Source organism: Parasteatoda tepidariorum, chromosome 2 (assembly GCF_043381705.1).
Source record: "Parasteatoda tepidariorum isolate YZ-2023 chromosome 2, CAS_Ptep_4.0, whole genome shotgun sequence".
Taxonomy (NCBI): domain Eukaryota; kingdom Metazoa; phylum Arthropoda; class Arachnida; order Araneae; family Theridiidae; genus Parasteatoda; species Parasteatoda tepidariorum.
In genome coordinates, this window is record NC_092205.1 from 59096671 (window position 1) to 59124532 (window position 27862).

Sequence of the window (27862 nt, forward strand, 5' to 3'; positions counted from 1 at the left end):
TAACAAATTATCAGGACAGGATTTTGTCATCATTGATGAAACAAGATAAAACTTGGAATGCTGCATTGCTACAACAGTTTATAAGGTAATTTTGTTGTAAGATTAAATTTATTTCAACATTTATTTTTCACCAGGGTAAGGAAATAAAAAAGCTTTTTATTAGAAGGGGAAAAAACTGCAACCATAGAGATCAATTGAATTATTGGTTCATAATGTAGGGGAAAAAAAAAAGCAAATACAGAGTAACTCAATGGTTTGAATGCTTATCTTAAATATGCAAATACGACAGATTCGGATTCTCAAAATGTGGCGGGTTGACGCAACCTCACACAGCTTCGTGATAACACAGCATATTTTGGTGAATGGAGTTGCATCGTGTACAGATTCCTTCTCAGAGGAATCTTATAGGATATAACACTTGCAATGTACCCTAATTCGGCAAAGCGACAAAAAACGACGTTGATTCCGCAAAACAAAATTTCAAATAACACATTTTCGATTTGCATTTCCTACTGTTTTTAGGGTTCACCTTTTAGGCAACAATCTTTTTATTTAAAAAAAAAAGATTACTAAGTTGGTGAACAGTATAACTTTAAAAAGATATCGATACATCTCTTTATTAAACTTCACTCTTAATGCTTATTTTACACGCATGTTAAGAAGTAATATTTCTGTAAATTATTACTTCTAAATTCAAATTTAAAATCCATCATATTTTAGCAGTCTTCCTCAAAAATATTGTTTTGTGAGATGCACATTTCAGAGAATACAAGATTTTTAAGAATAAAAAGTTTATGAATCTAGAGCGAATAGTGATAAAGGACAAAAAGGCATGTAGAACAAGCATTTATGGGTAAAAGAGGGTACTTTTGAGGAAATATTCCATTCAGTTAGATACTGTCAAAATTTAGTTCGATGCTAATTTATAGCAACGAAAATTCCTTATGGGCTGGGCTATAATTAGAAAAAGTAAGGATTTAATCTTCAAACGTCACTTAGCATTGTGCTTAGAGGGCTCATTTCTATAAGCAGGAAATAACGTTGGCAGTTTGATAAAAGCCGGATTTTCCAGTAAGCATACGACATACATACACTTACGGAAAGCTTAAAAATAGGCTCTAAAAATTAAATTGAATATCAGAAGTGAAATATGATTTAACTGTTCTAAACTTGTATGAAATATTTTAAGGTTGATTTCGCATATTAAGAGGATCAATACAACACCAAGTTTATAATATTTGAATGAAATTTAAAGACGCGTTTTAGATTCAGGGCTTATGAGTTTTGAAGCTGAATGGGGTGGGAAAGGACATTTGAAGAAATACTGCCCCCGTGAGGTCATACTTGCTCTCTCCGACAAGATCAAGCAAAACGTCAAACGCCATCATTTGTTTTAAATTTTTCTCCAATTTATATAACTAGAATAAATTCTTTTCGGACATTCGGAACTCAGAGCAAAATAACTAAAAAAGCCTTTAAGGAATTTAGTTGTGAAATTATTAATTTTTTTACACGTGGTTATTTGTAAAATAGGTTTAAGTACATAATTTTTCGTGACTTAACTGATCAGTGTCTCCGGGAAAACTAGAAGACTGGTAATAGTAAGTTTTCTAAATGAACATTTAAAAACTAATTACTTTATTAATAAATATTTCTGTTAAAGAACCTCTGCCAAGGATTTTTTCCCCTTAGAATTGATTAGGTGAATTAGATTGAAAAGGTGAAGCAGCATCTTTCCTTTAAGAAACTTTACTACCAGCACTTTAGTTTTCCTGGGATGCGGGCCAACTTACTCCTCCCCCCATTTAGGATCATAATTCATATTATCCTCAGAACTGGTTTACAGTGATGACAAAAAAAAAAAAAAAAAAAAAAGAAAAAAAAANGAAAAGAAGAAAAAAAAAAAGACATTCATCAAAACAAATTTTAAGATTTATTATTTACAATATTTGGAACACATTTCTCAAGAAGCTATAATACAATAATGTGTGTGAAAAAATACAATTTTCTGATGCTTAGTTATCTTTTTTCTAATGACGTACCAAAGAAATGTTCATCCTGAGGAAAGAAACATTCACATGCAACACCAATTTTACAAAAGTCCAAAAAGTTGGAAATGCACTGCTCATGAATTGTGTCATTTAAACTTAAAATTATAATCTTATTTACACTAATGAGGTTTTAGTTACTTTAAAATTCTCTAAAAATCAGTTATAATGAAAAGCACTTGAGGTAAGCATTTAATGCCTATTTATATATGTATTTTACCAGCCAGTTGTACCAGTGGAAAGTTTAAAATGCATGAAAAATATGAAAAACAATAAGTAATTTTTAAAAGAAAAATGAATTTAAATACATTTATAATATACAGTAGACTCTCAACTCAAAAAAATCTCTTTAAAACTAAAATTTTAGAGAAATAATTTAAGAAAATCTTAACAGGAAAAAAATTAAGATATTAGTAGACTTAAGATCTTTCCAATTATTAATTTGGTTTTTATTACCATTGAAACTTGATGGTTAAAAAGATATTTAATTCTGAATAACTTTTGTTCTAATGATTGGTTTTTCAAGTACTAAGACCTAATCTTAATAATTAAAAAACTTAAACATGCTAATTAATTAGTTACAAAATCCTACTTTCTCTGAAGAAGCATACATTTTTTCAACGTGTTTTAATTCTTGATTATCAAAACATGGGATGTAACCAAAATCTTAGAAAATGAGTTTTCAATAATTTAGTCAGGAGAGTGGTCGGCAGTTTGGTATCGTTAAAAATACTTTACAATTACTATTTTTAATTTTTTTTTTATAATGGGCAAAAAAAATAAAATAAAAATAATAACTATTCAACATTCTCCCAAATCTTGACACTCAAACAATTTTCAACCAGCATTAAAAAAATTAATAAAAAGCGACAAACATTTGTTAAAAATTACTCCAGTGGATCATCTTTGGATATCTTGCTTAAGAGGTTCTCAGGAACAGGCAAAATATAAAAAAAGTTAAAAATTTGCATAAAGGGGCTCAAACTTTTGATTTCTCTCGACTAAATTATTGAGAAAATTTTTTCTCACTGCGGAACTCCTCTCCACTATTTTGATTGCTAAAAAATGGTATGCTTATTCGGAGAAATAAGTTTTTGCTTCTGATTCTGTAACTTAATAGTTTGCAGTAATAAATTAGCTTACTTAAGGGCATTCTTTTGAATAATTAAGATTTGTACATAGTTTTTAAAAATCTAATCATTAGTATAAAGTCTTATTCAGAGTTTTTTTTGGAGCCAATTTAAGTTAAAATCAATGCTCTTAGGTCAGAAAAGGTATTTTTAAGCAGAAGTGATTTTTATAGTACTCTAATAAAAGTTCCCCTCTATTTTTGAAATTTAATTCTTGTTTTTTTAAAAACTTTTTGAAAGATCTAAACTTAACGTTTGAACATTTTATTACTTTTTAACATTTTGCTCGACCAATTAAAAATGGCTTGATAATTAATGGAATATATCCAAATTCAGTTGTCTAGGAATTTTAAAAATGATTTAAAAGCAAACATAATTATCTTTTTAAAAATCAAATTCTAAAACCCATTAATCTTATTTATTTCATTTTCATATTTTGTAATTTCATTTTCCTCATATTTAATAGTTCAGAAAGATGCAGTTTAAAGAAGCTAAGTTTAGCTATCATAGCATTGTTACTAGGCCCCATTTGATTTTTAACACAGACACATGAATTGTAGTTAATACATGATAAAAGTTTAGCTTGAGATAATTTTTTCTTTATCGTAACTTATACTTTTGAAGGCTGTGGTAGCACTAAGATGTAATAAAAATATTACATTATGTTAATTTAAATCATATTTCAAAATTTTAACAATAAGCAATCAGAAGATTAATTTATTTTAATAACACTTTTTATTTGCTAATAGTTTGAAAAGTTGGGTAGAAAAATGACCACCAGATATATGGCTAGTTAGGTTTATCAAAATGGCATTGAATTGGAAAATTGGGAGTCTACTGTACACATGAGACAAAATCAGATGGTAATTTTTCTAAAACAACCTTACATTCTTTGAGTTGGATGTGCGATTGCACACAACTTCTGTAACTAGAAATTTCAAAATCATTATTTAAAGGCACCTCACTTGAATTAGAGTCCAATTGTAACTTGTGAAGAACAACAGTTAAATTGGTGGTTTCTTGTACAGCAGAGTTTCGCCGTGTTTTCATCACAGAATTGATTTGAATATTGTTATATGCCTCATTAGGCATAAAACTGTCATTGGAAAATGAGAGCTCTGTAACGTCACCAGGATGGAAATGAGCCGGACTCTCGATATTTAGAATATCACATCTTTCTAGTCTGACAGCACAATCATTATAATTTAATTGGGAAAGAGTTTTTGCATCTAATGGTGTCAGCAGAACATATGGTAGTTTATGGTTTTTCAAAAATATTTCAACATCACTTGGTTTAAAAGTTTGAACAACAGGTTGATCCCTCTTTTTTCGAGATCTCTTGAAAATTTTATTCCTCCTAGTAAATAGTGCTCTTGATTTACGACGCATTAATGTTTTCTGTCTACTGTACAAGCTAGATCGATAGGGACTTCTATTTGACTTCTTTCTACAGTTCCTTGAATTATTTGATTTTTTATGCTTTATGAAATACCTGTGAAATCCAGGACTAGATTTTGATTTACTATTAACAGAGTTTGAAGGTGAATCATCTCCTTTGGACTTGTCAATTTGATAAATTATGGCATTCTTCTCATTTTTCAACACTTTTATGATACATGGAAGTATGGGAGCTTTAGAAATTTTATCTTGTATATTTTCTTGACCTTCAGAAACAGGATAAGTTGCACATTCATTTTCATGATCAGAAACAAGTAGAGACTTGTAATCAGTTTCAAGAGCAGAAACACGATCAGATATACAATGGCTTTTTTGATATGGAACGAGAGTTGTACAATCATTTTCATGATCTAAAATAGGATCAAGTGCATAATTACTTTCACTATCAGAAACAGGATGAGATGTACATTCATTTTCATAATCAGAAACTTTAAAAGATCGATGCTCAATATCACGATCAGAAACAGGGCAAGCCATATGCTCATTTTTGCAATCATTAAAAGAGGAATAACAGGCCAGCTCAGTATCACGGATATTACATTGTTTCAACCTAAAATCACCACCAACTTCTTTCAAACTATATTCCAAATTGGATGTGCTAATTGGAAAAGTTGAATTGAGCATAAGAGAACCATCTGAACAGTTATTCAATTGATTTGTATTATCCACAGGTAAAGAATCACTATAATTGTAAACTTCATCAGATACACCAACAAATTTATTTTCATCTTCAATTGCAGATATAGCAGAATTTTGGAAGTTTTCCACTGATGGTGGCAGGGTATCTAATTCATATGTTTGGTGAGTCAAAAGGGGTGGGGATAATTTTTCATCTTGATTAGACTTACGCTTCGCAGATTTTTGCTTTTTTAGAAATGGGATGTTGTGAAAAATTTTCAGATGCTTTGACAGAAATTTCATGGTGCTGAACATTTTGTGACAAAATCTGCATTCATTAGAATTTGTTTTTGATTCATTTGAGGAAAAGCTGCAACTAATTGTTTGGGGAGAATTAGCATCACTAAACTTTTCCAAAGGAACACTAAATTCATCATCAGTAGAGCTTTGAATGGCACAGACATTATCAGGTTTTGGACAGCTTTCTAGAGGATATGTACAATGTAATTTTTCTCCCTTGCGATCTAAATTTGAACCTTCAACAAAATTAAATTCAATAGCTGCCTCAGGAGTTGAAACAGATAAGGAAGGACCTACTTCTTTAAAAGGTTCACAAGACTCTGACAACTCAGATACAATATTACTTTTTGGATAATTTTCCACTACTGAAAGTCGTTTTGATTCATTATTTGAAAATTTGCACTCACTTATATCATTTCTGCTTGTATCTGTTACATCTGATATAGGCTCAAGACTATGGTTGGATTCTAATGAAGTAAAATTTTGATCTTCACAATTTTGAAAGTTTTTTAAAGTCCATTCAGAAGTAGTGCCAATCTCCATTAACTCTTTCTGCAATATTTCATTCTCTATTAAATTTGTACATTCATCATCTGAAGTAGGAATATCTGATAAAGAGAAGTCATCAAAATCACTTCGATCATCAGCCACATTTTGATTAGTTATTTCGCCTTGCAAATCAAAATCATTCACTGCCCTTGAATCAAATCCCAGCTTTGATGCAGTACAATTGAAGGTTTCAATTGAAGTTTTATGACTAGAGACATTAGTAACTTCTTGCAAATTGTTACTAGATGGGAAAGAGCTAAAATCAGCTTTCCCAAAATCGGCCATTTTTTTCAAGCTGTTTAGACAATCATAATTGGATGCCTTGTCTTTTAGGTTTAAACTTTCAGGTTCATTTTCAGTACAGCCTGTACTTGATTTGCCAGAAGAGAATGTCACTGAATCAGATCTATTGGAAACATTGCTATTACCAAAATTAGATAGAGTGTGCTGAACATTTTCGTCACAATAATTCAAAGCAGACAGAGCTGCTACATTTGAAACAGTGAAAGCCTCCTGTTCATCAGTTAGGAAACCGTCACCATGCACTTGTTGAACATGTTGCTTTAATGATGTGTTCTGCAAAAGCTTTAAACATATATGACATTGCACTTCTTTTTTATTTCCCTCCACAATCCTCTGCCTTTGGCCTCTATAATTATGTACATTTTTCATATGAATTTTTAGATTCCCTCTGCATGAATATTCTTTTTTACAAATTTTGCACTCAACTTTTTCATTGGACCGTGCTTCAGCAGATAGCAGGTCACTTATACCAGAATAATTACTTTTTTGAACTTCAAGAGATAATCTCCTAGTATATTGGTTAACAGGTTCACTCATAATTTTCTTCTTAACTCTACCTTTCATTGAATCAGATAACTTTTGCCACTCTTCCAACTGTTTATCTGATACCATCCTGTTATGAATATTTTTCAAATGAATTTTTAGATTCCCCCTGCATGAATATTCCTTCATACAAATTTTACACATAACCTTTTCATTGCAACGTGCTCCAGCAGATAGCAGATCAGTTACATCAGAAATATTGTTAACAGGCACACCACTTATTCTTTTCTGCTGAATTCTAGATTTAATTGGAACAGAAAAATTTTGCCAAGCCTCCAACTCTTTATCCGATGCTATTCTGTTATGTTTCATTTTAAAATGTTTTCTGAAATAAGCTTTCCCAGAGTAAGTCTTCTGACAAATAGGACATGTGAACCTAGGTAAACGGTTGTAATTTACAGTCGTTTCTGACACATTGTTCAAATCTGCATCTTGCTTTGATTCCACAGAATGATTTGGAGAACATATGGGAAATTTTGAGTCTTCATTTATTTTGCAATCGGTGGTATGCAATGGGTCTGAATCTTTAATTTCTGGAGTTGTATTTAAATTTGGAATATTGTGTTCAAACACATTTTTTAAATCGGCCTTCTGCTCTGCATCTACAAAATTAGTTAAAGAACACAAAGGAAAATTTGAGTCTCTATTTATTTCGCAGCTACTGGTAAGCGCTGGGTTTATTATTTCTGCAGATGTATTTATATTTGGAGTATTATATACAAAAACATTTTTCAAATCTGAATTTTGCTCAGTATCGATAGAATTATTTAAAGAATGCAAATTAAAATTAGATTGGTTTATTTTGTAACCAGTGGTATGCAATGGGTTTGAATATTCATGTTTATTTTCTGCACTTGAATTTGGAGTGTCATGTTCGTTTTGGCCAGATTGTAGCAGCTGTTTTAGATCAGAAATATTATGCTTATAATGTGTTGAATATTCAGAGTTTGATAGATCACAGTTATAAATATCTGAATTTCTGTAGCCATCACCTGCATCCATTTTATCCCCATGCATTAAATTTGTATCAAGTCTATTTTCTAAGTAATTATAATCACCATAAGAGTTTGGAATATTTTCATAGGGCATTTCCAACAGAGATCGATTCGGTTCAGAATTATTTGTATCACTAAATTTACTTGAATCGGATATTTCATTATAGCTCAAATTACTTTTTGCAGATTCATTCATATCATCAATTCCATGATAGGTTTTAATATGTTTAGTTAGAAACGATTGAGATGTGTAAGGTCTCTGGCATAAATGACAAGTGTAAAAAATATGCGTAGAATTACTTGAAAAATTATTTAAATTCAAGTCTTGTCCAAGGTGTTCTTCATTGTTTGTTACAAACTTAGGAGTAGGAATTAAGCTAGAGTTAACAAAATCACTCTGCTTTTGAATAACATTTAATAAACTATTACATTGTTCACCAGTTTGCAGTGCATCAGACACAGATAAGCATGTGTTTGAATCAATATTTTCTTGAGTTAAATCAGATGTCTTGGATAAAGATAATTTAAATTCAGTTGGTACTGAAGTGCTAGCATTATTTGAGGAAAGATTGGATGACAAAGCATTGGGATGCATTTTTGCTATATGCTGCTTCATGTATATGAGAGTTAACAATTTACCACAATAAACACATTTAGATTGACGATGTTTAGTCTTTCTTTCAGGAAAAGAAAAAGTATTTTTTGTATCAAATTGTCCTTCATATCTAATAGAATCTATAACTGAAACTTGATTTGCATTATTGTGAGCAGGAAAATTATTCCTTTCCATAACATTTTGCTGAAAATTATTAAAAGTATCTTCTCCAGTTTCACTTCTTTCATGTCTAACTATTGGAAAACTTTGACGAACAACAATTCTATTGTCTGGAACTTTAAGTATACTCTGACTAGATGAAGAATTAGAAGGTATTAAACCATGAACCAAATGACCCAAACAATCATTTATAGTTGTGTCTGGATGAAAGGTTTTAACATGTTTATATAGGGAACCTCTTATAGAAAACTTTCTTTCCTTCCCCTTGGTTTTCAAACAAAATTTACAATATAGTTTCTTTTTAATCTTCGATTTATTACCCAATTGATTTATATATATTGGGTTTGATATACAATTTTCAGGTGTACTAGGAGTAATACCTTTATCAGGACCAAGTGATTCAGAAGGTTGGGAAGCTTGTGTTATATCAGTACCATTATCTAGAAAATCCAACATTTCATCCAGACTACTGCCATTGCCACAAATATTATTTTCAATAAAAGAACTTTCTAAGTTAATTTCTTCTAAAGCTCCAGAAGCTGAATTATTGTTTTCCAGCTCAATTATATTATTATTTTGATGACTTTGCAGCATATCCGAAAACTTGAAGGCTGAATCATCTGAGTAAACCGTAGAACTCTCAACATTATCTAAATAATTATAGACTTGATCAAAGGAATTATTTATAATACCCATACAAGTGTTTATATTATTTTGGTTTGGAGGAAGATCTATACTAACAGTTTTATTTTCGACAGGATCAACATTAGATACTTCTTTGGTACGGTCATGGGGCAAAGAGTCAAATGAGGTAGACTGAAGATCATATAAATCAAATTTTTTTGCTATATTTGAAGACATCCCGACTTTTTTCATTGTTTCAAAAGAGTGATGCTTTTCAAGATGAAATTGGTAATTAGCAACAGAGCATGTCATAGAACATATGTGGCAGGCAGTATATTCTTCTTGAGAGGGACACTGGAGTACCAATTGGTTTTGACTTAATTCTCTCTCCTCATCAGGATCAGTAACTTCATATTTAATCTATTGAAGAAATAATTCAAAATTAATATCGGTTAAATTTATATAAAATATAATCATAGAATTTCGCTTTTAGTAAACAAGATCTAGATTTATTGAAGCTGATTTGCTTAAATTTGTATAAAATACAATAGAATTTTATTTTTAGTATCATAACTTAGAAGAAAAAAAATGTAGTACATCTCTGATACTTTTTCAGAAATCAAAATTTTCACATATCGAACTGGTTGCAAAAAGAGGTAATTTCAAAACCTTGCTTTTTTTGCGGTATCAAAAAATTAATATAAATTATAATAAAATTTCATATTTTTAATAGAGTGTATTAATTCCTACTCTCAATATTTATAAATGGCATACCACACAATAATTTTGAAAGAATTAGAAAATACACAAATATTATTGCTATGTAACACATAGCATAATTAAGGCATTGCATAATTCCAATTAGAAGAAAGTTAAGAAACTGCAAAAAAATTTGAAAAAAAAAAAAAAAAAAAAAAAAAAAAGCATTACATTTTACAAAATAGTATATACTACTTCCTCTTAACCACTTTGTAATACCTAAAATATTTTAGCTACAGAGAGTTAAAATATTTATCGTCAACAAAATACAAAAACTATATTACACTAATTTGACCGTAAATGGAAAACTTTTTATTCTGGATTGACATTAAATGGATTTAAAACCAGTAGAGTTGGCAGCTATATGCTTGATTGGAAGCCAAGAACAACATACAACAATCTAGGTTTTACTGCATATGTAAAAGTAATGAATCATGCACACAGAAATAATAAAAACTAAAAGTAAATGTTTTTCTATTGAAAAATAATGCTTTGTTCTAGTTTTAAATAAGAACTCACCTTTATGAGGAAGAGGATTTATATTCTTATTTAATCTTTTAATAGGTGTATCCATCTGTTTGCACCTCTTACATTGATGTTAGCCTAAAATTATTTTATGGCTTTAATTTTTGATTTGGATAAAAAGAGAAAGCTTTCAGATAAATTTTAAAATCATCAAATTGAGTGCAAATGACCTATACAGATGGGTACACCATTCAACACAACCACTGAAATATATATACTAATAATTTTATAAGAACCAACACCGTTAAAAAAGAGGATACAACAATGAAACAAAAGATATACATATATATTTCAGCAGAAGTTGCCAGTTTAGCTATCTGCATAGGACAAATGATATAAAAAAACTAAAATACATACACGGGAATTAAAAAAGAAAAATAAAGAACTTAAATATTCTTCCATTAAAATAACACACCCTTGTTTAATGAACAAGCTAATATTGCCTAAGTAAAAGAATTCGGAGTTAATTATCAGCCCTATTATTTTTATTAAACGTCTGGGCCTATTTACAACATTTTCCTTGAATAATGATTATTTCAGCCTCTTTATAGGTTGTTAAATATTAAGACAAGTTTAATACTGAATAAATGCAACACATTAATTGAAGGTTGGGTCAAAACTTTTCAACCTTAAAAATTTAACTTAAATTTAATGCTTAATTTTCACTGCCATTTTTTAAAAATTTTATAATTAAGTAATGATTAATTCAAGAATAAAAAAGATTTGAAAAATCAAAAGATCAACACAGTCCTATTATGTTTTTTGCTTTATTATTTCCAAGTCATTAAACATAAATAGGTTTTAAATATTTCTGTTGAAGTAAAAAAAAAAANAAAAAAAAAAAAAAAAAAAGAAAATTAATTTGCATGCACTCACTAATTAATAAACAAATATTGCTAAACATGCCCGACTCAACATTTTAAATTATACAAAAGTAAATATTGCTTTAACCAGGGTTCACACTCTTTCAACAAAGCAAAAATTAAGCACTTTAAAAATAGTATGATTGTTTATCATTGAATATACATATGCCATCAGTGACAGTGCAAATTATTTACCTTCCTTAAAAAACAAAACAATTTTATCATAATGTGAACATTAATATAATTGTATTAATTAACAGGACGCCATTTCTTTTTAAAATTTAAAAAAAAGAAAAGAAAAAGACATTTTCAGATTGTTAAAGTTAACGTCAGTCAGATTGCAAATGTTAACATCTGAAACTAATCTCAGGGGTCTGTCTAGGTTTTTCTGAGAGGTACCTATTTTGTGAAAATTTAGACATAATTTGTGAAAAATTAAAAATTATATTTAAAAATCCAACACAAAAATATGGCAAGAATATGGATTTATCATTTCTTAAAGAATACAAAAGTAAAATTTTAAGAAAAAGTATTTTGTGAAACTACCGTTTTTCCTAAAATTAAATTTGTGAAGGTACCGCTAAACGGTAGTAAATTCGGTCTGGACAGACCCCTGAATCTGCAATCCATTTTTAATGATTTTCTTGAAATTAAATTGTAAAATTAAGTGCAGAATTTAAGATTTGCAATTTCTTTTCATGTGTATTAAATAAAAAGAGTAAATTAAGAAATTTGTCGAAAAAATTGAAAAAACTATTTGAACAAGTTTTTATATTTCATTACTAGACCAGCAAATGTGTTATATTTATTTTTATGATGAACTTTAACAAAATCATTTTCAGCCAAACCTGTTATTAAGAATTAACTTTACGTAATGTAACTAAACATTTTGGCGAAAAACATGAAAATTGGTATAATCCCCCATTTATAAAAATTTGCACGTTTTTATAGTATGGTGTTGAGTTAAACCCATTCCTCTCCTTATAATATTTACTAAATTAAATTCTTCTTCAAATGAAGCAAAATATTTATTTACACCATTGTACCAGATTTTTCCTTGAAAAAGTGTTAAGAACCACACCATATCTTTTAAAACTCCCATGATACTTCCACACTAATGAAATTAATTTATGCTCCTAAATTGATCAAGGAACTAATATTCATGGGCTTTGTGGCATTTTATAAAAGCTTTTTTTTCTCTTAAGAACTTTTGAACTTAGTTTAAACTCTGCCCAACATGCATGTATGCAGCCCTATTACTCAGAATTTCAAAATAGTTTAACTGTATTTACTTAAAAAACAAGTCTCACTGTAGTGTACAATAATAGGTTGACATAAAATTATATGTAAAAACCATACTTTTTCACTTTTGTCTAGAAAAAAAAAAGTACAAAAATTATTTTGCATGAAATTTTAAAATATTGTAGGAAATATTTTAACTAATACCCTTATGCAACTGAAACGCAAATTTTCAATTCAAATTTCTCATACTCCCAAACGCCTGGTTATTGCAATTCAACTATACTAATACGTCAGAATCGAACTTGAAGGGTTACCATTTGATAAAACCTATATTTTACGGTAATACTGTATTTTTTCTCTGCCAATATAGGAGTTTGTAAACATTTTAACAAACATGGGTAGAAGAAGAACTTTTAACTTTAGCATTTGAATTAGTGTTTGCTTGCAGAGTTTTTGGTTTTAAACTTATCTGTAATTATGTTATAGTACTTAAACTCTTCAAATATTTAATAATATGAAGGACATTATTTTTAAAATGAAAATAAACAATTATTTCATCCAATTTCAGATTAAATGATGAATTTTTATTTTTAGGATTCCCCCTGTTAAAAGTTTAAGCTGTGATGATTATACATTTCAAATTTTTTATATTATTGTGATAATATTTTTAACATTTGCCTTACAATAATTTGCAATTGTTGTGTAATTCGTTGACTAATTAAAAATATTTCTACATCAAAAACATATATCAAACCAGATCAGAAAACCTAAGTCTCAATCAAAAGCAATTGTTTATGAACTGTAATGTGATAATCTTGTACAAAATCACAACCAAATAATTTCTATTTAATTTTAAAAGTAATAAATTACCAACTTGAATAAGTAGCAACTACTCACAACTGATGAACACTGGATTGTAGTTTTGAATTTCAATCCTTAATTATTTTCCCATTATTAAACTTGCATATTATTTACATAAAATTGTCAGAGTGGAATGAAAAATGTAGCAAATGTTTTTCCTGATTGTGTCCATTACCGCCATTAAAAAGAGCCTAAAACAGTTCAATCATACTTAGCCATCAAAGTCAAACCATTGTTCTGGTCACATGACAAAAATATATGCAACATTACAGTTGAATAAGGAAACAGACAGTTTTTAGAATAAATCGAATGCAATCCAGTTGCTTGATTGAATTCAGTTGCATAAGAGTCTAAGGTTGTAGTTTTGGGGTTAAGGGTTGTTAAAGAAACTATATCTAAAAAATTACAATTTAATTTAAATAAAACAAACCTAAAGTATAGACATTACACACTCATTCATCATTAAACTTACCTGATTGGCAGAGTTCACATTAACAGATGGAGAATTGAATATTTGTGCATTTGTACTGGCAGAATTGAAATTAATTTCCTTTGGAGGCAATGAACAATTTTGGCAGGGATTAACCTCTGATGGAGAACAACACCTACTTGAAGTATTATGTCCCTGTGTGTTCTCTGATTTTGCTGCTTTGTATACAATACCTTTGTCATCTTCAACTAAAACAGAAGCCAAACTATATGAAGTACCAAGATTTGATAAATTACTTTGAAACCTTTGATTTAAATTGGATGAACTAACAGATAAACCAGGTGAAGTTCCAGTAGTAGTTGAAATGTTTGATGTATTAGAGCCTTTTAAAGCTTTAGAGTTTGTGTAATCAAGTAACTGCATTATTTGTGAATTATGTTTTCTAACAAGAGGAGATTGAGATGTGAGTGAAGTTTTTAACAAAGACGTGCCAATAACAGGTAAGCCAGACCTTTTTTCTAGTTCGGATTGAGTTGTAAAATTGTCTTTTACATTATAAGAAGGTTTAGACTGTAATGGATTAGGAACAGACACAGCATCATTTTTATAAGAATAGGAACAGTGAGAAGGTTTATCAAAATCAGACATGGTTGTTTGTGTATTTGACTGATGAGATTTATGAACAGCTATGTTATTTGAGAATGAACTTGTAGCTCTAGAATTATTAGAATTTTGGTATGACAAAGGCAGCAGTTGAGAATTTGATGATGTAACTGCTGACTGAACTGAGTTCATGGATAACAATTGAGAATTTGATGGCAAAGTTGCTGACTGAACCAAGTTCATGGACAGCAATTGAGAATTTGATGAAGAAACTGTTGATTGAGCCGAGTTACGAGACAACACTTCGGGATTCGTTGATGATACCGGTGATTGAACTGAGCTACGAGATAGCAATTGAGGATTTGTCAATAAAACTGGTGATTGAACTGAGTTAATGACATCCCCCACTGTTTTCCACTTTCCAGTATTGACATTATCTGTCATTTGCTTAGTTTTATAAATTTGATAGGTTGTTTCCCGTTTTGTAACTTTTTCAGTTTTGCTTATAAACTCCCGAGGCCATTCATCTTTCACCGGCACTGGTTGCTTCTGATAAGGATGGCAGTATGTCTTTTTAGTAGTAGAAGATGTGTGAATTATTTTTTTAAATTCAACGTTATTCTGAACAGATGGAACCTCCCAAGATCGCTTTATCACCGACTTCGGTGCAAGAATACCAGGAATTGTGATCATTTCTTGCTTATCATGAGTAGAAGTTTTATCTGAAACAATATTTGTTGAAGAAGTGGATGGAAGTGGACGATTAATCACCAAGTTGGCAGGGACAAAATTGTGTTTTGGTAAATTTCTGTTTGGAACTTTAAGCTTAAAAGTTGGCAAATTTGAAGTATCGTTCTGTTTTGTCCTATCAGAAATGATAGACACAGTCAGATTTTTTGGTATTTTAATATCTAAGTGCTGCATTGTGTGTTGAATTACTGAATTTCTATCAACCATTTTTGCTTCAACAGATGGTGTATTTGAAAGTCTATCTGCCAATTGATTATTATAATGAATATTTTGATTAGATACAGACTCATTTGAAGTCCCAATTGCTCTATTTGTTTTCTGAACTTCAAATTTTTTATTGCACTTCAGATCAAGAGGATATTGATGAGACATCTCGAGCAATGGTTTGGAAGATGGGATGTCCAAGTGTCTTGTTGAGCTTAAATTTATAGCACCATGATCATTACTATTTCTGTCTATCATCTGGTTTGTTTGTTTAAGCTGGACATTCTGCAAAGATTTTTGCAAATAATTGTTACTAAACTGTTCACTTTTGTATGGCAGATTTGACTTGACACCCAAATCTTTTAATGATTTGTGATGCAAGTCTGGTTTTAACAGAGAACTTTTTAATAAAGAATGTTTAGATGATTCATATGGTTGAATATATTTTTTGTCAGATAAGTTTTCTGCTTTCATCACCACACTTGGTCTAACTAAACCTTGCTTTAAAGGAGGAGAGTCAGTACTAGGCTTGGAAACATAACTATGCTGCAACGCTGTTACTAAATTAGCACCCGCTCTGACACTTTTATTATCACACGGACTTTGGTTGCTATTAATAACATGACGCATTTTGTCAGTTATATTAATAGGACAACTTGTATTATTTAAGTAAGGCTCATTTAATGCAGGTGCCATAGACATAAAAGTTTGTTCTCTTGATGTTTTGTCACTATTAAGAGATGATCTAATTACTTTTTCTATTGCATCACTGATTTTAAGGTTACAAATGGAACTCACTGAATCTTCTGGAGTCTCTTTTGCAGGCGGTAAAGATATTTTGATTCTTTTACTAGAACTGTCATCACTGTGAACTTCAATGTTAGCTCCAACATCTAGAAAATCAGACTTAGAATTATCTGAAGAGTTTTTTCTCTTAACAAGAGCATTAGGTGAAAGTAATCTTTTTGTTACATCCACTTCCATTAAAGATTTATTATCTTCATTGCAAACTTTTTCTAGGGTGTTTTTTGCTTGACTGCTATCAACACTACTAATACTATTTCTACTTCTTAAAGAGGATTTAAAATAATTTGCTATTTTAGGTCCAGCAAATTTCCAATTAAATACATTGTACTGAAACTTTAAGCAACGAACACTCTCCAAAACACTAACTAAATCTTCAACAAGAGAAAATGGGACATTTCTAATGCCCTTTTTTAAAAGTGGATGCTCAAAAGTATTGTCACATGTGGGTACTTTACAGTATCCATTACAAATACGGTTGCACGTACAGTCTCTAAATGGCAAATCGAAATTAGAATTTTCAGAAGCTTCCAGCTGTTTTTCTTGTATAATCCTATTGACGTGTTGCAAATACTTATGTCTAGATTTTGATGGTTTTAGGATGAAGGCACTGAACATACAATCTCGTTTGGCTTCGTCATAGAAGCTGAATAACGTAGACAGTTTAGCAAACATTTTGGCTATGTGTACTTCTAATTCACTTTTATCACAATGAAGATCTTCATTTTTTGCAATCTCCAGATAATTGATGTCTGCTGTTAAACCTCTTATACAGAATTCAATGTATAATGAGAAGAATTTGGCTCCAAACTAAAACAAAATAAATGAAAAATATTAAAAAGAAAATACTGAATGAAATATAAAAAACTGCAAGAAATATTCTTTTATACCACAATGTTTGTTAAGATAATTTTAGAACTTCGATTTTTTTTTTTCATGGAGAGGAACAAACAAATTTGCTCCACTTTTTGAAATGCAGTAAATTTGGTCTAAGAATTTTTTCATGGGGAAAGAAAAACTTCTAAAACAGCAAAATGCTTCTAAATTAGGTAGGATAAAATTAAGTTTTAAAAAATTGTATAACATAAGCTTGTAATATAGAATCTCTAATTTATGTTATATCAGACACTTATCAAGTTATTCCTTACTTTTTAAGGGTGAGAAAGTTAAAAACAAGTTTCCTCACAAGTTTTACTTTAATATTGGTGAAATAGGAAACAACATTATAATGAGAATAGAAACCACTAAACATTTAATTTAGGCAATGAACGAGAATGAAAAGCTAAACACAAATATATACAAAAGGTTAAACAGTAAGACTTTTCAAATGGGAACTTCTTAAACAATTAACTATTTTTTTTAGATTAGTGACTAGGACTTATTGATGGCTCTACACAAAGAAAATCAATATATTTTTTTTTTTAGTGCATAAATTATGTCATAGGATACAAGATCAAATCTGGAATGATTTCTTAAATGTCATTTTGATTCCCGAGGTCAGTGATAAGATTGTCTGATACAGTTCATAACTAACTAAGGGTAAATGATACAATATGAAAATTATTAAGAATAATTTTATGAACTACAACAAATAATTAAAATTTTATAAATTTCAATGTTTTCAAAATTCAGGATAAATTTTATTTGTTTTGGAAGTAACTAAGTATCTTTCGTTATCAATAATTAGAAATAATTTAAGTATGAAATACTTGGGTATCAAAAATAAATATAAAAACCTTAGTGAAATTAACCACACTTATAGCTTTATAAATAATTTCAAAGTAGAATAAATGCAAGGAGTTTTTATTCACTGTAGGGAAAATTAAGAGTTACACAGAATTGTAATAAACATAACATGAGAATTATCAAAATATAAAATTAACAAATACATACTTTTTCCCACATTACATCAACTAATAAGTATAAATGAGAACTGCTAGGTGCATGAGCTGCAAAGATCTTTTCTATACTCTCCGTTACTTCCTTTACATTAGAATTCCGTTCTTTATGGATCAGGCAAAATAAATCAAAAAGGTTCTGCAACACAAAGCATAATTTAGCTTTATAAAAGTAACAGCTAGTTAAATAAATCAAATGCTGGTTAACGTAAGCTTTTAATTCTCTTTCCTGATTTTTTGGTTAATTTTAGAATCTCCTGACATTTTCAGGTAGTGGGGAGTTGGGTAGCCCCACCTACTTAAGGATTGATTTGCTTATATTTCTGTATAATATTGAGTAATAATCAATATTTTTGTATGGTTCTATTGTTTTAACATCTAATTACATAATGCAAAAAGAATAAACCATAAAAAGAATAGTTTAACTTAAGAAAGTAGAAATTTAAAAAAACATGTTTTTCAGCTCTTTTCAAAAGGTGACGGGTAGCCCCGCCCAGTTACAAAAATTATGTTTTTTGACTATTTTTTCAGGTGTAAATGAAAATGACCAATGTATTGACAATAGATAAACCTCATTTATCATTTTTATCACAAATATTTGAGTATATCACAAATATTTTGAAACTTTGAAAATAATCTTTTTTTAATATAACAAGTAATGTCCGATGGCCCATTGACTTGAAAAAATATTCTATACATATGAAATTGACAGTGGGCTGGGGTTACCGACACTCCCCTATAACACTACCATTCAATTAAAAAAAAAAACCATACCATGACTTTTACATTCTTACTTTTATATGGCAATATTTCATAAGAAATACATCCTTTATTCAATATGCAAAGAAACTTTCTTTTTAATAAAATATATATCAAACATATTTTAAAGGGGACAGAATTTAATGGGCTTAACATGTAGTTTTATAATAAACAATGCAAATTTTTGGATATCAATCTGCACAAGCATCAGCAAAATTTTAAAACGTGTATAGTTTAAGTTACATTAGTTGCATATAGCTATCATAAATTTTAATTGTGATTAAGATTATTAAGAAGCTAAATAAATTTAAAGCAAAACCTTAAAAAAAAAAAAAAAAGGACAAGAATATTTCCTAATAATTAACACATTTTTGGATTGTAGTGGCACTTTTCAGAAATGAATAGATATTAAATTATTGCATTTGCTACTTATTATTGTCATGAATTTCACAATTAATTTTATTTCCTTTTCTTATTGCTAAAAAAAAGGGAAAAATTATTATTAAATTATTCCTTGATTTTTATCCCATGGGAATTCTGCTCTTAGCTTAGCATCCATGCCATGCACAGCTAATGAATTAAAATGTGTTTTTTTTATACTTTCCCTTGATAAAAAATAGGTAATTCTTTGAAATCTAACAATTTAACATTCCAAAAAATGAAAGTTTCCATAAAAGAATTAATTACGAAGTTAATACTCAGATATTTAAATTTCTATCATTGGCTGGCATAAGAAGGAAGCTCATTTAAATTTTATTGCTGAAACAAAATGTTGTATATGCTTGTTTTAGAAAAACTTAGATTGAAGAAAAATAAGAATAAATTTTCCCATTTGCATACAATAAAACTATAAGCATTATATGTAAAAATTAGTAAGAACCAGCATACCTTTGTGCAGCAATGTTTTGATGGTTTGATCAAATCTTGCATGATAAAAATTTGCACCAATGTAAGAATCAAACTATTGAAATGTTTATTTCTTTTTAGGCGGCAAATTATTTCAACTCCTTCATGACAATTCAGGCGGCTAACCTGAAAAGTAATTTTAAGAAAAATCAGACATTTTACAACACTTGATTTGATAAAACTATTTAACAAGCATTTGTTGACAATATATTTTTTTTAAATTAATATTTCATCAATTTTTAGTACAATTAAAAGCAAATGTTAAATCTAAGACTATGATGCTTGCTTGAAATGCTTTTTTTTAAATTTTTTTTTGGCAAATTACCTACATTCATAATTTTGTCCCAATTTGATGAAGAAAAAATGCACAATTTCTAATTACCTAAAACACAGGTGATTTATGAAAAATTATCGTTGTATAATAAGACAAATATTAAAGAATTTCAACATATAAAAAAAAAAAAATGCACAATTTACACACACAACTTTTGTGATAGATCAACTGTTGACAATTGAAAATTTCAGATAAAACCAGGGCATAAATGTTTTTTCCCAAATAAACAGAATTAAAATCTGCCCTTATACCAAGCGTTATTATTCATTTGGCTTATAAACATAAACATTAATACATAAATAAAGAAAATCACTTGACTGGAATAACTTTGTTTTTCTTCTCTCTTTAGTAAATAAGGTTTCAAATACGAATAAAAATAAGCACACATAAGTATTATAGCAAAATATAAATAATAGAATTTAATTCTTTCCAAAAGAATATTTTTATCTTACAAAATACACAATTGGATGAATTAAAATATTTTGTCAGTAGTTATATTTTAATGCTACAAAATAATTATTTAAATATTAAAATTTACAAATTTTTTTTTCTCCGGTTAATGGCGGGCACCTGGGTCTATTTCCCATTGGTCTCAGAAATGACATAATTGCTACACTTTTATCATTACCCAGTGAGCACCTATGGCTAAGCCACGGCAGTGGAGTAGCGTCACCCACGTCATAGAACCACAAACCAGTTTATAGGGCGGGTTACATTCACACAGAAGAAAGAACATAGAACACACAGAGAGAGAAAGAAACATCCATGCCCTGAGCGGGATTCGAACCCGCAACCACAGCAACAGGAATATATCCAATGGACAGAAGAAAGTATCCAGAGAAAAATTTTTGTTCCCAAATGTTAGCATTTTATAAACTTTAAAATTCTCCTTCAAAAAGAAAAGGGGAACCAGATGAACCACCAGATATGTCAACTGTGATTAAGCAAAGTTGAATAAAAATACATGATTGCAAAAAAATAAAAAAGTAATTGAAAACATACAGAATTCCATGAAAATATACAGAATTCCTTATTTAACATTAGGAAGTTTTCTTTTAAACTAAAAGTATTCCCTCTTGAATTAAAGATTAAACCTAAAAAATTTTAAATTAGGTAAAAAAAGAAGAAGAAAAAAGAAAAGAAAAAAGGCAGTTATTAATGTAACAACCAAAATAATAATTTTTTTCTAAAATCATCACAGCTTCTGTTCGATTTGACATAAAAAAATAACTAAAACGGTTTTAGAAACAAAAAAGTTTCTAGGTTTATTGCAGATAAAAAACAGAAAACTGATCATTTAGTCAAAATAAACTTAAAATAGGCAGTCTGGTACTTTAAAACTTTGAATTGCAGTTCTGAATATTGAAACCATTTTTCTAATAAAAATGAAAGTGCACAATACCAAACTAAGAGTAATAAATACAGCAGGGAAATAAGAAATGTACAGTAAGTTATAAAAAATTTTTACACTTGCAAAAAATTAAGAGACATACTTCTTTAATAATGGCCGAAAGAGATCTCTTCCTTTCTAAAAGTGTCATATACCAATCAATAGATGCATGACCTTCGCAGCTAATATCTTCAATTTGTGATCCAATTGCTTTACTAGGTTTCGCCAGATTCCTCTTAATTCGACTATGGTACAAAAAAGACAATTTTGCAAGACCCAAAGCTGATGGTAGATTATTGTGCAAAACAAATGACTGAACTCTGGCCAAAACAATTTCTTCAGGTTCTTGAGAAAAATAGCTTTGAACTGAAAAAAAAAAAGAAGATATATATATTAATATTCAACTATAAATGAATAAAGTTCACAATTTTGAGACACATTATAAAAAATACCTACAATTTCATAACAAAATTAATAGAGTAGAGATATCAACTCTGACGGATTTGGGCCATTCTTGAGAAATTTAATTAACAAATGTTTGCGCGCTGTGAATGAATTAAACGCAACAAATAAAAATATTTTAATTCAAAGAAATATTAACAATAAAGAAAAGAAATCTATGAAGAATCGAGACATAAATGACAGTTATAAGTTTTTGTTCAAGTTTTAAAAATTGAGCCAAATTATTATTTTATTATTTTTGCATAAGAAAAGAGATCTTATTCATAATTTTTTGTTTAAATTTTAGAGAAAAGCTTTCAAGTTGTTTATCAATTAATATTTCTTTAAAAAAAATTTATGCTTAGAGATTGTCTTTTAGCACGCCTTTAATTATTTCTTTTTAACTACTTTAAAAACTGTTGAGGATCAAATTCAGTTATTACATAATATTACATAATAAGATAAATTTTTAAGGTGTTATGTGAGTGCTTCTTCAAAATTCAAACTGTGCTTTTCTTTTTTTTTTAGGTAGAACTTTCAATATCAAACAGTCTCTCTGATTTTAATTATTGAAGTTACAGAAATAGCAAAAATTTTTTTAAACACCATTAATACAACCAACATAATAGATAGGAAAAAAATAAACCTTCCAAAGGAGATGATCAAATTAGAATTATACAATAATGCATGGGTACAAAATAGTGATTAAAAATTCATATAAAAACAGTTAAATAAAAGTTTCACACTATTGCTAAATATCAAACATTCTCTTACTTATTATAATGTTAGTTCAGTTAAAGTTCAGAAATACCAACAAAATTTTAAACACTGTTGTACTACCAACAGAACAGACAGGAAAAATATGTACAACCACCCAAGGAGATAAAATTAAAATTATACAATAATGGGTGGACGGCACAAAATAGTGATTAAAAAATTATATTAAAGCAGTGAAAGCTACATACTATTGCTAAATATTAAACATTCTCTTATTTTAATGATCCGGTGTTGAAGTTACAGAAATACTAGCAATAAAATTTTGCTACACCATTCTACAATCAACGGAATAGGAAAAATATAAATGACAAGGAAATGATAAAACTAAAATTATATGCATTGGTACACGGTATATTAATGCATTGGTACACGGGTTACCATGATTAAATTCAATATTTAAATCACCTGATTTTTAAAATCCCATTACTTTACTTAAACAAAATAATTTTCTTTTTTTAAAAAAATATTAATTTACAAAGCATAAAACATCGTTTGCTTAATGTAATTAATGATGCACATTCTCAATTTTAAGAGAGTGTGAAGGTTTTCAAGCCAGGTTAGGCCACAATAAAGTTATTATTTTTTTAAATTATTTTTTTTTACTAAATATGGCGAATTACCAACAAGGAAATTAACAAAAGAAAATTTTCTTCTGCTATTAGAGGTAAAAATTTGGTTGATAATGTTTGGTTGGTTGGTCCTAGTGATCAGCGAAAATTCGGGAGATTTTTATTTTCTATTTCAGAAGGTGGAAAATGAAGCATGAAATTCAGAATCTCTTGCAGCAGAGTTTCACACGAGAGTGCAAGAATTCTTCCACTCTCATACAAATCTGCAAGTAATTCATGGAACATGTAAATTGATCAGCGTTTTCATATCCTAAAGACCTAAGTTATGCAGAAATGGATTGTGGTTGAATGAATTGGAAAAACTAAGCTTTTGCATAATTCTATGGCAAAAATCAACATGACAAAGAAAAAAAAATCTCATTTTGGAAAATTCAGCACCTTTTAAAAACACCCAATTAAAAAGAAGCGTCTTTAAGTTCTTTTAAAAACGAAAATCAAAAATAATCACTTTTTAAAATTGCACATACCCTAGGCAATTGTGGCAAGTAAACTAAAAGACATATATTTATAATAACCTTCAAACTGTGCAACAAAAAATAAGCACTATATATTTAGCATGCTTAATTAAGCTAAGTAATAAATGTATGATATAATAAATTTAAAATTGGAATTAAAATGTGTATTAAGATGTAATTGCAATTGAAATTTTTAAAACAAAAAAATTCTTTGCGAGAAAAAGAAATTTAATAAGGGCAAAAGAGATAAATACATTTGGTTCAGAAAAATAATCCATACATTTCTAAAATTTGACAGGAAATAAGAAATTAACAGTAAGAAAGATCTCACCTTTTCTGTCTGCAACAGTCAATTTACCCAAAGCCAATTCTGTCCATTGGAAGAAAGGATTTCCCCAAGGATCGTTAGACAATTGAAGAACTGCATTTTTTATAGTTTCTGCCTTATTTACGATAGTTGAAAACTTTTGGTGGTAGTTCCCAAATACATGTAGCAAATCATTTTGCTTTGTGCAATTTGCCCAGTTTGAGGATAACATGAACAACAGCGTTTCTCTGAAAAATAATTTATATACACAATTACATAGGCACAAAAAAAAGGATAAAGAAATTACAAATTTCAACAAACGAATTAATCTTTGTATAATTTCATTTCAACTCATATATCTGTCCAATATAAAAAGAGACTCTCAAACAGGAGTCATAAGATAGTAAATTATGAAGCCTGTCAACTCTCAATTAAACCCATCTGTCAGTCATGCATTTAGGAAGCCTACCAACGAAATGTAACAAACTAAACATTTCAGTTTGACAAAGTTAGGTTGACATCTTTATGCCTCCAAATAACAAAGACAGCAGTTGTACACAACCACTATGGAAACAAGATAATTTTTTGTACTTATGAAATTCTTTGTAAGCTCTACTTTTCCCAAATGAGCTAACAAGTTTCCCTTTAATAAACTAAAAAACTTTTCCTTTCAGCTGTAATAGAATGTTTCTATTGCTACCAAAGTACATACTTGCTCTCAGGAGCTTATCTCAAGCAAAATGGGGAGTAAAAGTTGAGCTAAGTTTCTCCACATAAATTAGAATATTAATTAAATGAAGTTAATTAAATACAGTGCTGTATTGCACATCAAATTAGTTCAAATATAATTCTTTCCTGTCTATATCTTTTACTTAGCTTAGATTTATTATTTTATTGTAATCGTGACATATTTTTGTTTTGTGTACCTGGAAACTTCAATGCATAATTATTAGTTTGTTTATGTTCTATATGGCTTCATGCCTGTCTTAGTAAGAAAAAGACTAAGTAAGAAACAAGTGAAAGAATCGAAATCATGCAAGAGTATAGAATGTGTCACTTAAGAGAATTGATGGGCTTGGCTCACTCGAAATAGAATGGAAAGAATAGAGGCTAACATAAACAAATGCCATGTTTTAACAACCAACCAGAATCGAATTATCCACACTTAATCACTTGAAGGCATCCCATTCAATTCATTTTGTCTTTTAAATGCATTCTGAAAAATTCCCAAGTATAAAATATTCTTAAAATATAATTTTAAAAGGAATGGAATAGAATGCCTTGTAAATTTTTAAATCAAGAATTATATCAAACAGTTTAGGAAAGAGGAAAGATATATGTAAATACACACCTTAGCAGTGACAGAAATTCCATCTTGGAATTTCGGGAATTCTTTGTCACCAGCAACCATGATTTTATTATCTGCACAACTTCAACAGAAGATGCATCTGACTCATCAACTGGCACGTAAGCAGATTCCTGTAAATAAAATGTAGATAATATTAATGAATAATAAAATTAAGTATTTCATGTTTATTCATTTTTTTTTTTACTCTAGTTAAACTCAAAATAATAAGTTTTGAGAAATAAATAATACTTAGGAAATTTTAATTTGAGAGTTATCTATGATTATATATATACACAAAACTTTTTTATTCAATGAATATCAGTGCAACTCAGAATATTTTTTGAAGACAAAGCAAACTTAGCAAGTTGAGAGTTAAAAAGAGGTGGCTACAGTAACTTAAAAAAAAAAAAAAAATTTACTGATTTAAGTTAGTCAGCCACTTAATAGGATCAACCAGTTCTTATTAAATGGCTGACTTGCTTTTTTTAAAATGAGACCTTTATTGATTTTCAATTTTTTATCAGTTAATATTTGTATTTAATTTATTGATATCTATTCATTAAAAAATATAGTAAAAAGTTTATTATGATGCATAAGGTGTCTAATAACACGGTTGCCACACAAAAAAAATGAACAAAGTAGTTGCTTTTAGTAGCCTAAAGCATGAAAATAGTTGCCTAAATAAGAACAAATTTTTTTTCTCAATATGACTAAAATTTTATTAAATGACCCAATTGTTATATACCACGAACCCTTTAGTCAAGTTATGTGGCAAATATGATAATTTTTATATAAACGTTAGTGTTCTAGCACTAAATTTGTAAATTAAAAAAAAAATTAGTATATTTACAGAAAATACAGTACAGAACCCGTTATCCGGAAATCAGAAAACCGGAAAACCAAAAAACCGGAACGAAGTTTGATAAATTTCCCCGCAATTTTTTAAAAAAAATTATTTTTTTTCCTCATAAGAATTTACGATTTTTTTTTCTTTTTTGAAAGATGTTTGTTTACCTTACCATCATTTCAGAAATAATCATTAGTGTATTACCTCATCGTTTTTTCTTATTTTAAAGATTATTTCCAAATAATTTTTTTTTAGTTAGGTTTAACACTAAAAAAACGGCTTTTTGTAGCGATTCAGAAAACCGGAAAAATCAGTTATCCGGAATAGCGATAAATCCCGCAGGTTGCTAAACTAAGTTATGTTAAAAAACATCGCTAGCAGTACCGAAAAGTCTCCTGTTCCCAGGGTTCGCCAAGTGGGCCCACTTTGAAAAAACGTGCCCGGGTTTTATTGGGTGGGCCCACCTTGAAAAAACCCACTTGGAACAATAAGTGGGCTTTTTCAACAAAAGAAATTTTTTTTGTCAAATAGAGTTGCATTATTTATAAGATTAAGTTTCTAATATTAGTAAAGTAAAAGAAACTCGAATCTTCATATAATTTTATAGTAGGTACTATTGAAAACTTCAAGTGGGTTTTTTCAAAAAGTAATATTTTAATGATATTAAATCAAATAAAAATGTAAATAATATACTCTGAAAAGATCAATTTTTCAAATATAGTTGCATGCTTTATATATTAATAAACAGGTTATTATTATTAATTCATATGTTTAAAAAAATTGAAAAGAAATTTTTTTTTCTTTTTTTACCAAGTGATACATTAACAAATTTGAACAGTTTTATTTTCTGGCTTTAAAAAAAAAAATCTAAAACTTTTTATAAGAGAACTTTTTAAAATTATTTATCTAAAAATGAAATCATTTTCCTAGGGTTAATTATTTGAAAACAAATGGGACAAGTAACTGATACTCTTTATAATTATTCGTAGTTTTAATTTCACTTTCTATTAACTTTATTATAAAAACATGTAAGACCATTAAATATTTATTTCAGTTTTTTATTTAACTCAAGTCAGATGAAATTTTAGTTTTTACTGATTATAAATATTTACAGATTATAATTTTATAATAGGTAATATCCATATGTTTAATAAATATAGTAAATAAATGTGTGTGAAAACAAAAAGATTAATAAACTTGTTCCTTTTATATTACTGCATTTATATTTTATAATTCCTAATTTAAAAAATTATGAAACATAATGCACTTAACAATAAAGAAGATTCAAATAGGTAGTGATAATGCGTTATTTAAACTTAATATAAAATACATATAACCAGGGTTCCCCAAGTGGGCCCACTTTGAAAAAACCCACTTGGTGTTTTTT

At 28.8% G+C, this 27862-nt stretch overlaps 1 protein-coding gene across 3 annotated transcripts in view; it reads right to left on the reverse strand.

Moving 5' to 3' along the window:
* Window positions 1–1914: 1914 nt before the first annotated feature.
* Window positions 1915–27862, reverse strand: part of LOC107438052 (serine-rich adhesin for platelets) — a 31916-nt gene continuing 5968 nt past the window's right edge. For all 3 annotated transcript variants that reach the window (XM_043039627.2, XM_043039626.1, XM_016050227.4), the window contains exons 2-8: window positions 25632–25759; window positions 24305–24528; window positions 21775–22037; window positions 19930–20073; window positions 18278–18421; window positions 14066–17194; window positions 1915–9763 (exon numbers count right to left, since the gene is read on the reverse strand). In XM_043039627.2, the coding sequence (XP_042895561.1) occupies window positions 4013–9763; window positions 14066–17194; window positions 18278–18421; window positions 19930–20073; window positions 21775–22037; window positions 24305–24528; window positions 25632–25759 (9783 nt within the window). In that variant the 3' untranslated portion in view covers window positions 1915–4012. The remainder of the gene's footprint in view (window positions 9764–14065; window positions 17195–18277; window positions 18422–19929; window positions 20074–21774; window positions 22038–24304; window positions 24529–25631; window positions 25760–27862) is intronic.